Consider the following 14028-nt stretch of genomic DNA (forward strand, 5'->3'; position numbering starts at 1 on the left):
TAGATCCAGTGCTGAATGGAGGGATGAGTAATGTGCAGGTCCTGCACAGCCCTGTACTTCACTTTGGCTGATGGACTGGTAGACATGCATCCAGTGTTCCGTCCAGCACTGACAGAAGCTGGTAACCAGCTAGGGACAGAGGACCTGACCTATGGTAGGCTGGGAACCCAGCACCACTCAAAGGATATTATTTGCCTGACCTGGGCTGTGACGTGGGAGGAGGCACCAGTACTTACAGGGTGGTTGTGTGCAGCCCCCATGCATGATGTGCAGGACCCTGGGTGATCTGTTTCCATTACTGGAGTGTCTCTTGCTTTACTTGCTTGCATTATGTCATTCTACTGGCCTGCTCTTGTGCAAGAGTATGTGTGCATGTGTGCGTGCGCGCGCGCGCGCGCGTGTGTGTGTGAGAGAGAGAGAGAGAGAGGTTCCTATAAATCCAGTGGTGCTAAAATTGTATGCAAAATTGGACTGTGCATCCCTAATAGAGGGCTAGGAAGCCCACAGGAAGCCTTGCTCCAGCGCTGCTTTTGATTTGTTCCCCTGTCCTTCAGGCTGTGGGTGCCTTAGTAGCACTGCATCCCAACACCACCCCCTGGCCAAAGGAGGGAAGTGGGCTGGGCATGCAGGGAGGAGGGTCACAGGGAGGGACAAATGGCTTCTGGGTTCTGCTGGACGCAGAACCCAATTTTAAGTAGCAAAAACAATGAGATTTCATCAATATCATATTCAGGGCTATGCTCAGGTAGATGGCATTGTTGGGCCCACAGCATTTTTTTCCCCTTTGGTTTTTTCAGATAAGGTCTCACTGTTCATATTCTTGGTCTCGGTGTCTCTCAGCATCTTCCTCTGTAGAGTGGGCCCAAATTTGTGACTGTCTCATGGAGTTGCTGAGAGGTGCTGAGAGGTGCTGAGGAGTGTTTTGGGGGTTCCTTAGCTCTTGGGGTGGGTCTCAGATGGGATTTTTCGGAGCTCCAAAGTAGTATCTCTGTGATTTGAGGTCAAACAGTGGGTGTGCCTTGTCTTTGAAGTGTGGACCCCTGGCTTGGGGCATGTTCCCCAACACCAACATACTCCAGACCTCTGTGCAGGACTTCCGGTTGGGTATCTAGCCAGGATTGGCGTGAAGTAGGCTCCTTGGGAGAAAGCCCTGGCCCTGAACAGGGGTCCCTCAGCCTCCTTCAGGGACCTGGAGTATTTGCACAGCCAGTCCCATATTCACAGCCCCCATTTCTTTAGATTGGGCATATTAATCTTTGTAAACCTTAGTCTTCTCATCTGTAAAATGGAGTTGACGATGATAATTTGTTAGACAGTTGCGAGTATTAAAAGTAATACAATATGTGCAACGTGAAAAAACACCAAAGAAATATATAGCATATAATAAATGTCCTTTGTAATGTGTGTAACATATGATGCAAAATGTAATATACTAGTCATTCTTTAGTGTCATCTCTAAGCCCTGAGTACTAGGTTAGAGGCATAAGGTGGCTTTCTCTGATACTGGGTTTTGTGAAAATTAGAATCCAACATTTTCTTCTTTGTTTACCCCTTTACTGGGAATGGAAGCCAGGGCCTGGCGCCTACTAGGGAAGTGCTCTGGCCCTGGGCCACATCCCCAACTCCTGTAATTCCAGTGTGGTTGTCTATTCCTTTCTTGTATTTTTTATTTGTATCAAACACTTCCTATGTCCACATCTCCAGTAAGAAATTCACATAAACCAGTTGCATTTTGTAGAAGAGGAGAGGAGAGCCAGGCCCCAGGGGTTTCCTGTGGCCATAGAGCTGCTGAGGTTCTGGTCCAGTGCTGGTCCAGGGGGTGACAGGCTCAGAGGCCCTGGGCTGTCTTCAGGCTATGCTCATTCTGCCTGGACCCCAGCAGACCAGGAAGGGTCGAGGGAGGAGGCTCTGGTGTGGGCGAATGCTGATTCTCCCACCTCCCTGGGGAGCCCTTGGCTCAGGCCCCACCTACGTGCTCTGCCTGAGAACTCCTCTGCACCTGCTGTGAGCCAGGTGAGCTCAGGGAGCTAGCTGGCAGTGGTCTCTGGGGACTGGGGGCAAGGCCTGAGGGTGGAGGGCTGCCAAGGTAGGGCCCAGGTTAGTTCTGAGGACAGGTGACCCCACAGCATCCAGGCCCACAACTGGCACCTTCTTGCCCCCTGGAGGAGCTGGGCTGGGCTCATGGTAACATCTGGATGTCACTTCCCTCCTCCACAAGATCCCTGGATACACAAGACTGTCATGGAAGGTTGGGAAAGATTGTGCTCTGACCAGTGGCCCAGCCTGGCTGCTTGCCCTGTGAGACCTTGGGAAATCCCCAGGTTGGGCACTGTAGGGGAGAGAATGGGACTGGGCTTGTGATTACCTGATTGGGTTCTACTTAGTCTGATATCAGAAGGATTTATCTGATGGAGGACAGAGTCTAAAGTCAGAAGACCTTTAATAATTGGTCCCCAGTTAGCCAGGGGTGGTGGTGGGAGGGGAGAAGGAGGTACCACACTTGGAGAGTTGGAGACTTGCACTGGATCAGTGAACAGAAATACGACCAGGATCACCTCATGCACCCATTTAGCATTTGGAGTTTCAAGTGTATAAGCTCTTCTAGGGAAAGGTGTGGGGTTGGGAGAATTTTGTAGGACAGACTCAGCCTGTAGTGATTGAATGATGGACTCTGTTTGCTGTTTGGGCTTTCCAGCTTTTGCACTGCCTTCTGTGGGAGAGTCCCTGCACCATCATTCCTGGGTCCAGGATGGGTGTTGGGGATCACCACAGCTCCTTTCCCCAGACAGGAACATGGTGCTTCACTCCAACCCTGGGTCTGTAGGGGGAGTGTGAATGCATCCACCATCCATAGTGACCAAGCACTGAGCCTCCTGAGGACAGGACCCCCTGCCTACTGTTAGGTCTTCTCATCCACGGGTCCTGGATCTTGGCAGTTCAGGCCTCTGAGCATTGGAGCAACTGACCCAGGCTTCCTGAAAGTGGGTTCTGCTTATAGACTAGAGATTGTTTCTAGGGCATTCGTTGGTCACACTGGAGCTATGGGAGGTCTGGAAAGAGCACTGGGCTGGGAGTTCAAATCCTACCTGTGCCCATTCAAATCCTATCTGTGTCCATCTAATCAGTCACTCAGACAATGAGGGTGGCTCCTCAGGTCCTGTTGAGCCGAGTTTTGGGGCTCCTTTGCTTGGTATTCAAGCTTTCACATCACCCCTCCATGCTGCCTCTCCCCAAGTTGATCATGGTGCTTCAGAAGCATCTGCTCTCCACCCATCCTTCTCCTGGGAGGCTCCTCCCTCTGTCAGGGGCCAGGCCCAGTCACTGGTCATTTGTACACCTCTCCTGGGAGCTCTGCAACACTCAGGTGTCACTGGTGCTGTGACTCCCCAAGTGTTTCTCTTTAAGTCTGCCTCTAAATTTTAAAAATATTTTTATTACTGTAGTAAATGTTTGCAGTACATAGTGATTACATTCATTGTGAGGAGTTGGCACGTGTACATAACACATCTTAATTCTTTTTACTTCCCCTTTTCCCCCTCTCTCTCCTCCCATCTCTAGATCTCCTTCCCATTTGGAAAATATCTAGCTCCCAGATTTCTGTTATCTTTTATTTTCCTCTGTAAGTTATTTATACCTTGGGTTTCCTATGTCAGAGAAATCATATGATACTTAAGCTCTCATGTCTGATTTATTTCACTTAACATTAGGGTCTCAAGGTACGTCTATTTTCCTACAAATGTCTCAGATTTATCCTTCTTCAACCTTTTAAGTCTGTTTTGGTTTTGTGCTTAAATTAATTAATTAATTAATTTCATTCTGCAGATGGAAAACCAGTATCATTTGCTGAAAGTTGACAGAAATTTTTAAACTAAATGAAAAAGAAAACTCCATGCTCAGGTCATTGCAGCCAAAAGCACTGTGAAAATGCTGAGCGTGGGTCTGCTATCTTTTGTTGAAATGGTAGAGAGGAGATAAGGACAGGAGCAAGGGGAGCCTTGGCCCTTGGCCTGGTCTGGGTTGAGAGGGGAATGAGGGATACCAGTGTTCCCAGACCATCTTGGCTGCCCCTGGAAATCATCATGGATTCCAGCCACGGCAGGTAGATCTGGTATAGGGAGAACTTGGTCCACCTTCAGAGCCTAATTAGAGCACTTCCTGCTTCCCCAGATGACACCTTGCTGTGCTTACTGATGCTACCCAGGATTGGAGCTGGCTGGCACCCTCCAGCCTTCCCTGGGAAGACCCTCCAGATGAGCGTGAACCCACCTGGGGCTGCATCTTGTGGGCTCCAGGATGCCCTGACAGCCACTCCCTGAAGGCCCAGATGAACACCAGTAAGGAGAAGATGAGAGTCTGGCTCTCAGCTGTGCAGGAGACCTTACCCACCCACCTTTGGGTGCTTGGGAGGTGGGAGAGCTGGGTTGGGTTTGGGCAGGTGGCCACCAGTCAGGGAGGTCCTTGGTGAACACGGCCTGAACAAGACTCTGATGTTGGGCAGGTCAGGCACATTTGACTACCTCTCTGATGACAGTGTGTAGCCTTGATGGCCTTTTGGAGAAATACAGACTCATTTCAGATAACTGTCGTGGCACCTGGGGCCCTGGGTCTCAGATGTTAGATCTCTAAACTAGGATGAAATAGTCAGGGTGGTCACTGTGTAGGATGAAGGTGAGGATTCAGTGCTCATAGGTAAAGCTAATGAAAAGCTTGGCTGCCACCATGGTGGGCACAGAGAAGGCTCAGTGTGACTGTATCCCAGATCCAAAAGGGTGCAGCCCACACAGGCACCTTGAGAATTCATTCATAAACAGTCCGTTCCCTGAGGTCAGGGTAGGCTTCTTGGAGGCGGTATCTTTAAGGATGGTGCATGTTAGCCAAAACAGAGCAGGTTTGGTGAGTCACAGTGACAAGCACAGACCTCCAACTGTATTGCTCACCTCCTTTCCTGAAAAGGAGAAAGAAGATCTTCTCCCCTGTGAAGCCTCACAGCTCTGGGTGCCACATACCCTTGTCCTTGAAGCTGGCAAAGGGCAAGTCTGAATACTTCCCACAGCTTCCGAGGACTCTGGACTGCAGCTCCAACTTCCGCAGCCAGACGCGCACGGGAAGAGCACACTCCAAACAGGCCTAATCCCAATCAGAGGATTATTTTCTCACTGAAAAGCTTCACCTATACTTAATAGTTTTAAATTGTTCCGGGTACCAATTAGACTTTTAATTTTGCTGTTCCCTCCGGCGGCTGGAGGATGTGTGTGGTTTGTGTTTAATCAGAGTTGAAAAAAAAATTTTTTTTTGGTGGTTCCGGAGGAGAGAAATTGATGAGGAGACAGTTTCAGAGGCTCCTCCTGGACCTGCCAGTATAGCAAGAGAGGCACAGGGTGGCTCTGAGTTTGGGGTTCTTTGTGGGGCAGAGGGGGCATCTTCAGGCTGCTGATTCCCGGTCCCCACCCACCCTGTCTGAGCCCGGTTGGAGCTCCCAATGGCGCAGCCCTGGAGAATCCAACACCATGTTAAATATATGGATTATCCAAAAATTTCTGCAGCAATAGGGTGAGTTATTATTGATTCACAGAGCACGACAAAACATCACTGCATGAATTAGCAAACAGCTGTTTCTAATTTGAGTTTAGAACGGTACACAGAGGAACTTGTTTCTCTGTTCACTCCTTTCATTTATAATGAATTTTAATCACTGCTACAGGTGAGAAAAATGTAGAAACAAGCTTGTATCTTGTGGAAGAAACAAAGGAGAGACAGATGCTAACAGATTTCCAGCCTGTGATAAAAGGGATGTTTTGGTACACTTTACATGTAATTAGAGCGCAGCTGTTTCCAGTCCCAGGTCCACGAATGCGGCCGAATGTGGGCTCTGCAGATCTCCAAAGGGAGTGAAGAAAAACAGTGATTCAACCCCGAAAGCATTCTGCTTTCTCTCTCATTGAGTGAGCGCCCTTTGCTCGGGCCCTTTGGTGAGGGTGGCGCTTTGTAACACTCAAGGAGAAGACTTTGCAGGGCGCCAGCTCCTTGTGGCGGGGCAATGGGTCAGTGGGGTAATGGAGGATGCCCACATCAGGAGGCTGATGGGAATAACTTCTGGAGCCCCGCAGCTGCAGGCGCCCAATCTTTAGGGAGTAGGCAGCAGCAGACAGAGTGGAGGGGGTCCTTACTGGCAGGAGTTGATCGCAATGCTCCTCTTTAGCAAGTTTGGTCACAGCCAGCTCTCTAGTGAGTTGATGAGTGCTGTTTTTTTTTTTTTTATTTCCTAGTCTGTTTAATTTCTGCAATAAAACTCGAGCTCAATTGCATTTGCAATATCAGTGCTAAGTAAATTTGTCTAAGGGATGGAGCAGCCTGGCAGGCTGTGTGTTCTGTGAGGTCAGAAGCTTCAAGGGGAAAAGCAGATGCTTCTTCCTTGCCCTGTGTGTTTGGCAGCCCCTGTACTCACAGGGCAAGGGTGTTCTGGGAGTCTGAGTCTTATTCCCCAACCCTTCCACCATAAGCCTGGAACTCCAGGTTCAAGCCACAGGACGGCTGCTGCTGGTACCTGGGTTTCTCAAGCTGTCTTCAGTGTGTTGGACTGGGTGGTCTTGAAGGTTCTTCAACTCTGGTGTCCTGGAATTGTAAGGCCACAGGCCCTCTGTGCTTTGATGCAGGTCATGTCAGGTTTCCTTTGCTATGAAAACTGCTTCTGCAGGGGTGACTGGTGGTCAGTGATGGTGAACCTTTTAGAGCTTTCAGTGATACAAACAGCCTGCCTTGGCACGCGCATGTCAGGTTTGCCACCACTGGCTTAGACCCTCTTGGGTGTCAGTCAGGGTTCAGGGCGACAGGAGTCTTTACTGTCTCATGGGTGTTCAAACAGTTGGGTGCCTCTTTTTTCCTTCTCTTTGCCCTGTGACCACCTTATGGTGAGCTGGGACCTAGGAGCAGTGGGTTTTTACACATTGTAGAACATTTTTCACTTTGTGAGTATTTACTTATTTCATCTGCTGAACAACTCTATAGTTGAGAGTATTATTATCCTCATTCTATAGAGTGGGAAACTGAGGTAGTCTTCTTCAGGTACAAAGTGGAGTGAGGGTAATTAACTTGCTAAGGTCACTCATTTGGGAGGTGTTGGAGCTGGGTATGTGAGCTCAGCTGCCAGCTTCCCAGCCACCATGAATGCACATGTCTTTTGGGGCCCAGGACACATGGATGGGGAGGAGAGTCCCCTGGGTCTGGTGTGCAGGAGAATGGGTGTCCCTGTTATGAGGGAGAGGGGGCATGGCCCAGCCTGTCATCCGTGTGCTAGATGCAGAGCTCCTGCTGCTGCCAGCTTCCCACCTGCCCCTCCAAGAAAGGCCAGAGTAAATGTAGGTTTTAAAAATACGTTTGGCATGCTTGATTTATAAAATTTGTTACTTTTATAAAATCACTGATAACTGGTTGGTCCCTAGAGAACCCAGGAACAGGACAGTTGTGGTGATGTGTGACCTGCTACCCAGGTCATCATTTGTCTCCGTCCAGCTGGCTGAGGGCTGTGGGCTGGGGGTTCTATCTCAGCCTTCCCGTTTACCATCTGCTCTGTGATGGCAGGATGTGACCTAACCTCTTTTTTCTGTTTCTGGGGTGACGACACAACTTACTGTGCAAACCCGGCTACTTTTGAGTGTGAAAAAGGAACTTTATCTGAATGGGAGGCTGGGCCCCATCCCAGCCTGCCTTGATGTGTGGCACCTGACTTGCTTATACTAGGGCAGTAACAGCAAGAACAAATCAGTCACCATGCAGAATTGGCGCAAAGGTCAAATGGGATAATGGATGTAAAGGGCTAGTACATTTTTGTAATATTTTATTTTATTAATGCATATTGGTGAAATAAAATGGGTTTCATTTTGTTATATTGGTATATACGTGTAACATCCTTTGATTATTTTCATACCTACTAGCTCTTCCATCCCTCTCCTTTCCCCTTTGATCCCCTTCCTCATTACTAATAGTTTACCTTCTACTTCCCTGTCATCTTTCCTTTTTTCCATAGATTCCTCATGTAAGAGAAAGCATGCAATATTTAATTGAATCTGATTTATTTCTCTTAATATAATGGTCTCCAGTTACAGCCACTTTCCTCCAAATGACAGAATTTTGTTCTTCTTTATGGCTGAATAATATTTCCACATAGCTATTTGAATTGCGCTGCTATAAACATGGATATGTAGGAATTACTATAGTATGCTGTCTTTAATTCTTTTGGGAATACACCAAGGAGTGGTATACCTAGGTCAAATGGCATCTCTATGTTTAGTTTTTTGAGGAATCTCCATACTGATTTTCATAGGGGCTATACTAGTTTACATTCCCACTAATGGTGTGGAAGGGTTCCTTCCCCCTGTATCCTCACTATTCTGCATAAAGTTTTCAATACCATTCAAATAACAGGATTTAAGATTAATGATAGTAATGTTAAGTTGTTCTAGGAACTTTCATTTTCTGTAGCTAACTTTTATCCCATACCCGGTAGGTTATACCCATCAACCACTTTGTAAGGTATTACTTGTATTATTCCCATGCTACGGTTGAAAAACTGGGGCCTCAGAGAGATACAATAACTTGCTGGTGGTCACACAGCCAGTGAGAGGCAGCCCGGGGTGAGTCCTAATCAAGGCTGTGTATACTTTTCTTCATTGCTGTTCCTCAGTGGCTGATGTCTCCTCTGCAATTGACTTTGTCTCTTTAAACTAATGTTCATGTTTTGGATCACTGGAAGGTTTATTAAAGGCCCCCATAACAGTTATTTGCTGTCATTTGACATTGTAAGTATCCACAGAACTAGCTTTTCCAGCCAGGGCATGGTTGACCATGACCTTCAGTCTGTTAGTGATCTGAGGGCTCCCAAGAACCCTGTGCCAGGTGTCCTTGCAGATGGAACAGGGCTAGTTAGGGAAGTGGCCCCTGAGGGTAAGAAGGGTCTGCTCTGCTGACATTGGCCCGCTGACCTCAGTATGCTGGCCTGGGCTCCCAAAGACTTCTACCCTGAGAATTTTACCCTGAAACTGAGAGATGGTCTCTGCTTTTCCTTGCTGTGGCCTCCCTGGGGATGATGATGAGATCATGTCTGTAAGGACCTTGGGGTTTCCCCAGGAGGGATGGGTGAATCTGAGCTGCTGTTATTTTTGTTCATTTAATTCAGGATTTCAGGTGGGGCTGTGTCAACTTCTGGTGGCCGCTGTGGGGCTGCTCGGCCTACCTCTGAGCAAAAACCCTCCAGCTACCTCGCCCCTTTCTTTTCCCAGGGTGGACTTTTGATGTTCCAGGAGTCAGGCCTTTATCCTTTATAGCGTGTCCTTATCTTTCCCTTTAGGTAAAACCCCAGTGTCTAGATGCAGTCCTGATGCTGCCATTAAAGACATTTCCTTTTTCTCTCTTTTCAAAATACTTCAAAGCAACAAAAAGTTGGGTTAGAGTATAACCTTTGGATAGTAATTAATCAACAGAGAAGTTGGGCAGATACCAGCCTAGAAACTTGAGTCCTGAGTAACTTCTGCACCTTGCAGAAGATCAGGAACACAGAGGAGGCTCAGCAAATTTGACCTGAATGAAAAAACACACAAACTAGGAAATAATGGAAGCTGGGATACCCATGACCCAACTCTTCTCATTATGTCCCCAGAGCAGACATCATTAATTGATCACAGACTGTTACAGCTACAGAGACTCTGAGAGACCTATGTACCTCATCTTCCCTCCTAAGCATCAGATAAATGAAAAAACAAAGAAGGGGACATACTTGCCTATAGTTGTATAGTGCCAGACGGATCATAGTCCAGGGTGAGCTCATTCACTACAGCTCATGGCTCCACCTTTGGGCTCCACCTTCCACCCTCTGAATCATCCTTTTCATGAAAGGTAGCACATGTTTGCAGCTGAATAGCTTGTTAGCCTGTTTCCTGCTTGTAGAATTTCAAGAGTCGGATAGACTTTTTTCATCTTATATTCTGTTGTCCTCTATGAGCTAACGTGGCAATGTTTCTACTGTGAAACTTGCAGGAACCTTGTGGGTCTCCTGTGTATGTCATGAGTATTTGCTCCAGCAGAGCAGAGGCTCCTCCAGAGATTCTTTCTAGACAATCCCATTTCTGCCTTTGGCTTCTGCTAAGGTGGCTTTGGGGGAATGCCCCCAAATTTCTTCGATGTTTTTTGGTTTGGTCTAGGAGATCTGTGAGTCACACTCTTCATCTCTTCAAAGAACCTTTTGTGTGTGACTCAGTTGATTTTCCTGAGATCTTAGCAAAATGTATAGTTACACCCTCAGCCTTTTCTCTGGAGCATGCTTTTCTGAATGTCAGTCTCTTCTTTGTGGTCTTTTTGCAGTTTGAGAATTTCCAAAATCATTAATTTCTGCCTTTTAATTTGCCTTTTCCCTTTTCACTGCAATAAGAAGAAATCAGGCCATCCCATCAACATTTGGTTTGGAAATGTAGCTAAATATCCTAAATTAATCCAGCTCGAGTTCTGCTTTCCACACAGCTGTGGGATACAATTCCACTAAGCTTTCTGCCACTGTAGAGTGAGTATCCCCTTTTGTTCTGTTTCCAAAAAAATATATTCCTCATTCCTGATAAGCCTTCAGTGCCTTTAACATCTACATTTTTCTCCACAGTCTGTTCTTGTTGATAGAAGTGTTTTCCAAGGTGATTTGGGTTTCCCCAAACATGCTCCTTACTTCCAACTCTTCACTAGTAGTCATTAACATCCATATTTCTAGCAATCTGGACAAGGTTATCCAGGCATTGAAAACATCCTCATCTTTGAAATTCTTCCGGCCTCTGGCCACTGCCAAGCTGCAGAGTCTTCCATGGTTGTTCCAGGTCCTCATTCTGGTAGCACCCCACTCTGGGTGCCAGGATCTGTTCTAGTTCCCTATTGCTGCTCTGACAAATTACCACACACCTTGTAGCTTAAAACAACACAAATTACCTTACAGTTCTGTGGGTCAGTCACCACTGGGCTAAAGTCAAGGGGCTGGCAGAGCTGTATTCCTTTCTGGGGGCTCTGAGGGAGAATCCATTTCCTTGCCCTCCCAGTTTTTAGAGGCCACCCCCATCCCTTGGCTTAGGCTTCCCTTTCGTCTTCACAACTAGCAGTTGCAGGGTGAGTCTTTCTCATATTGTATCACTCTGACTCTTTTTTTGTCTTCCTTTCCCACATTTAAGGACCCTTGGGATCACAGTGGGCCCACCCAGATAATCCAGGATAATTTTTAAGGTCAGCTGGTGAACAAATTTAATTCCATTTTTACTATGTAATATAACATATTCTTAGTTGTAGGGTTAAGATGTGGATATCTTTGGGGAGATCATTTTCCTGGCTACCACAGCCTCCAAGTTTATTTCTATACAGGTTTTTAAAGAAGCCTGCCTACCCGCTATCCCATGAGGAAAGAGGCCAGTGGCATCAAACCCAGCCTGGCCTGATCACCCACCACTGGCTTTGCCAGCTTCAGGATATGGCCTTCCTTAGTGACTAGTGGGGTTGTAAAGCTTGGGACCTTCATCTGGCTCGAGCCACAGGGCCTGCCACTGTGCCTGTGCATGGTGAGCTACCTGAAAGAGAGGGCAGCTGCTGCAGAATGCCCTGAACTGGCACTCAAGCCTGGGACAGTGGTGTAGTGGTTTCCAGGTGAGTGTGGGGTGTGGGCCACTTGCTATCTCTGTGTACTCAGAAGTTGCTTTCTGGGCTGGGGTGCAGCTTAGTGGTAGAGAGGATGCTTATCACCCATCCCCAAATAGCACCCCCCAAATAACTACTTTCTTTCTTGAAGTCTGGGTTTGTCCATTTATTAAGAGAGATGTTAATACCTGTAGTACCTACCTCATGGGATGTTGTGAGACTCAATTAAGAGAAGTGGTCCTGCCTCTGCCTGCTTCCTATTGTGTTGCCTCAGCCTCCCCATCAGTGAAATGGATGAGTAGGGATCTGTGCACCACTCCCCTGCCCCAGGCTCTGGAGTTAGTTTTAATGCAGGCCCCTCTCTGCACTGGATTTGCTGAGAGGGAACCTTGGGACCTCTCAGTGGAGCTTGGCTCAATTTTTGGTGGAAGCAGTGACCCAGGAAAGGGCCTCAGGGGTTGCCTTGCCCATGCACGTTATAGATGCAGTGGCTCAGAAAGGGAAGGCAGCTTCCCCAAGAGCCCCCAGCAACAGAGCTGCCCTTGAGGACCAGGCTGTTTATTGCAGTGGGCTCTGGAATCAAAGTTTCCCAAGAAGCCCCGGTTGCCTTGAGCTGCACTTACATCCCTTCCTGTCTGGAAGGCCCTCTGCTGCAGTCTGGGCTGCACCTTGTGTGACCACAATGCACACCCATGCTTTTCAGCTCCTGCCACTCAGGCTCTGGGCAACACTGATCTCCCCAGGATGCCCGGGTGGCTCTGTGACTGATTAGGACCACCACTGGCTGGGGGCTGAACTGGCCTCTGTGGCCGGAGACCTTTCTCTCTACCCCAGCACAGGTCCATGGTCTCTGTGTGAATGGCAGGTTTTGGGGGTCCCTAGCCCAAAACTGCAGTTTTAGAGAGGATGGGCAGCTCCTCTTTTGAAGGAGGAACCTGACGGCTGTAGCACTGCAGTCAGGAGATTGCATCCTCCAATTTGCTCAGCACTCTTGTCCCATTCTACTCCTAAAGCCTCTGCCCCTGGCAGACATTACCAGTTGATTTCAGCACTCACTTCCTCTGAGCTGAGATAGGGTCTCAGAATCCTTCTGAACATAATACCAACCTCTACCAGTGTACTATGCTTGTAAGTTCCCTTCTTTCTCTGTTTCTCAGGGTGCCTGTCTATATTATATGGGATTGGAATAGAAAGATGTTTCCTGGTTCTAGTGTCCCGTTTCTCTGAGTTTGGAGTAGGGCCATCGTGATTTCCATTCCTGGAACTCTAAATGAGGCTAACGGGAGGCTCCACCCAGAGCACGACAGAGCTCTGGGTAGCATTGATCTCCCCGGGATGGCCAGGTGGCTCTGTGGGGAACTCACTTCCTTGGTGACTTTCATTTTTTTCAAACAAAGTTGTGAATGACAAGAAGAAACATTTTGGGTCTCTGAAAGCTTGTGAGGCCTTTCTATGACTGCCTTGAAGACAGTCTGGATGGTTGGAGTTCTGTACCAGGTAACCATGTTATTCATCTGGAGGGGACTTTGGAGATCACGAATTACATCTTCCTGTTTGACGGCAGACAGCTGAGGTCCAGGTCTGCTGATGGGCTATCTGTCCAGTGTGCTAGCACAGACTTTTCTTGGTATGGTCTGGAATGTCCATGGGACAGGGCAAGGGCAAGATGCACTCCAGTGACCCCAGAGCATCTGGCACAGTTCTAGGCACAGGAGGTGTCATTCCTGGGACTGACTCAGCTCTCGTCCCCTCTAGGGGCTCACAGTTGTTCTTATTCTCATGGGTAGAACTGCCAGCCCATGAATGTCCTAGAGACCTGGAATTTCCTGGGCCTCAGCTATCTTTCCCTTTCTACTTCATGCAGGGAGTCGTCCCAGTGTACTTTTCAGGGCTGCTTCTTCCTATTTCTCAGTGGCTTTGGTGACAAAGTGTTCACTTCCTCCTTAGTCAGTGCCGCTCATTGCAAGAAGGTCTCCTTTTGGCTCCCTCCTGGGGCTCTATGGATTGGCCACTGTTCCTCCTTGGTCTAGCACCTCCTCCAGCAACTGTGACTCGATTCTCTGTGACAGTCCTGGGACTCCTGCCATCCTGTGTGGCCACTCCACGATGCCTGTCCAAATCAGATGTGTCAGGGCTGTTCCAGCTGGCTGCAGTGGCTGCTTTCACTGCCCATTCTAAGGTGTGACAGTCTCCAGGTGTGACCATGTGAGCCTGGATACACCCTGCTCTTCCTGCTGCTGATACATTCTTACACCCAACTAATATTCTTTTTTCTATTTAATTGAATTTTTATCAAAATTTCTTCCCTCTTCTGATTGTTTTGGTTCTTTTTCTGCAGCAGATAGCAGAAGCCTCCTAGAACCCATTTCCTATCAG

General features: G+C 47.9%; 1 protein-coding gene across 11 annotated transcripts in view; it reads left to right on the plus strand.

Annotated features, from left to right (window-relative positions):
• The window catches only part of Znf423 (zinc finger protein 423), a 319020-nt gene that overhangs the window by 163039 nt on the left and 141953 nt on the right, over nt 1-14028 (plus strand). The window contains exon 1 of one of the 11 annotated variants that reach the window (XM_087206819.1): nt 3873-4334. The exons of the other annotated variants lie outside the window; for them this stretch is intronic. Coding sequence (XP_087062945.1) covers nt 4325-4334 — 10 coding nt within the window. The 5' untranslated portion in view covers nt 3873-4324. Of the gene's footprint in view, nt 1-3872; nt 4335-14028 lie in introns of those variants that run through there. 11 annotated transcript variants of the gene reach the window in all.

This window comes from Heterocephalus glaber, unplaced genomic scaffold (assembly GCF_053883595.1).
Source record: "Heterocephalus glaber isolate CG9 unplaced genomic scaffold, H.glaber_assembly_v1.0 deba00000071, whole genome shotgun sequence".
NCBI lineage: Eukaryota > Metazoa > Chordata > Mammalia > Rodentia > Bathyergidae > Heterocephalus > Heterocephalus glaber.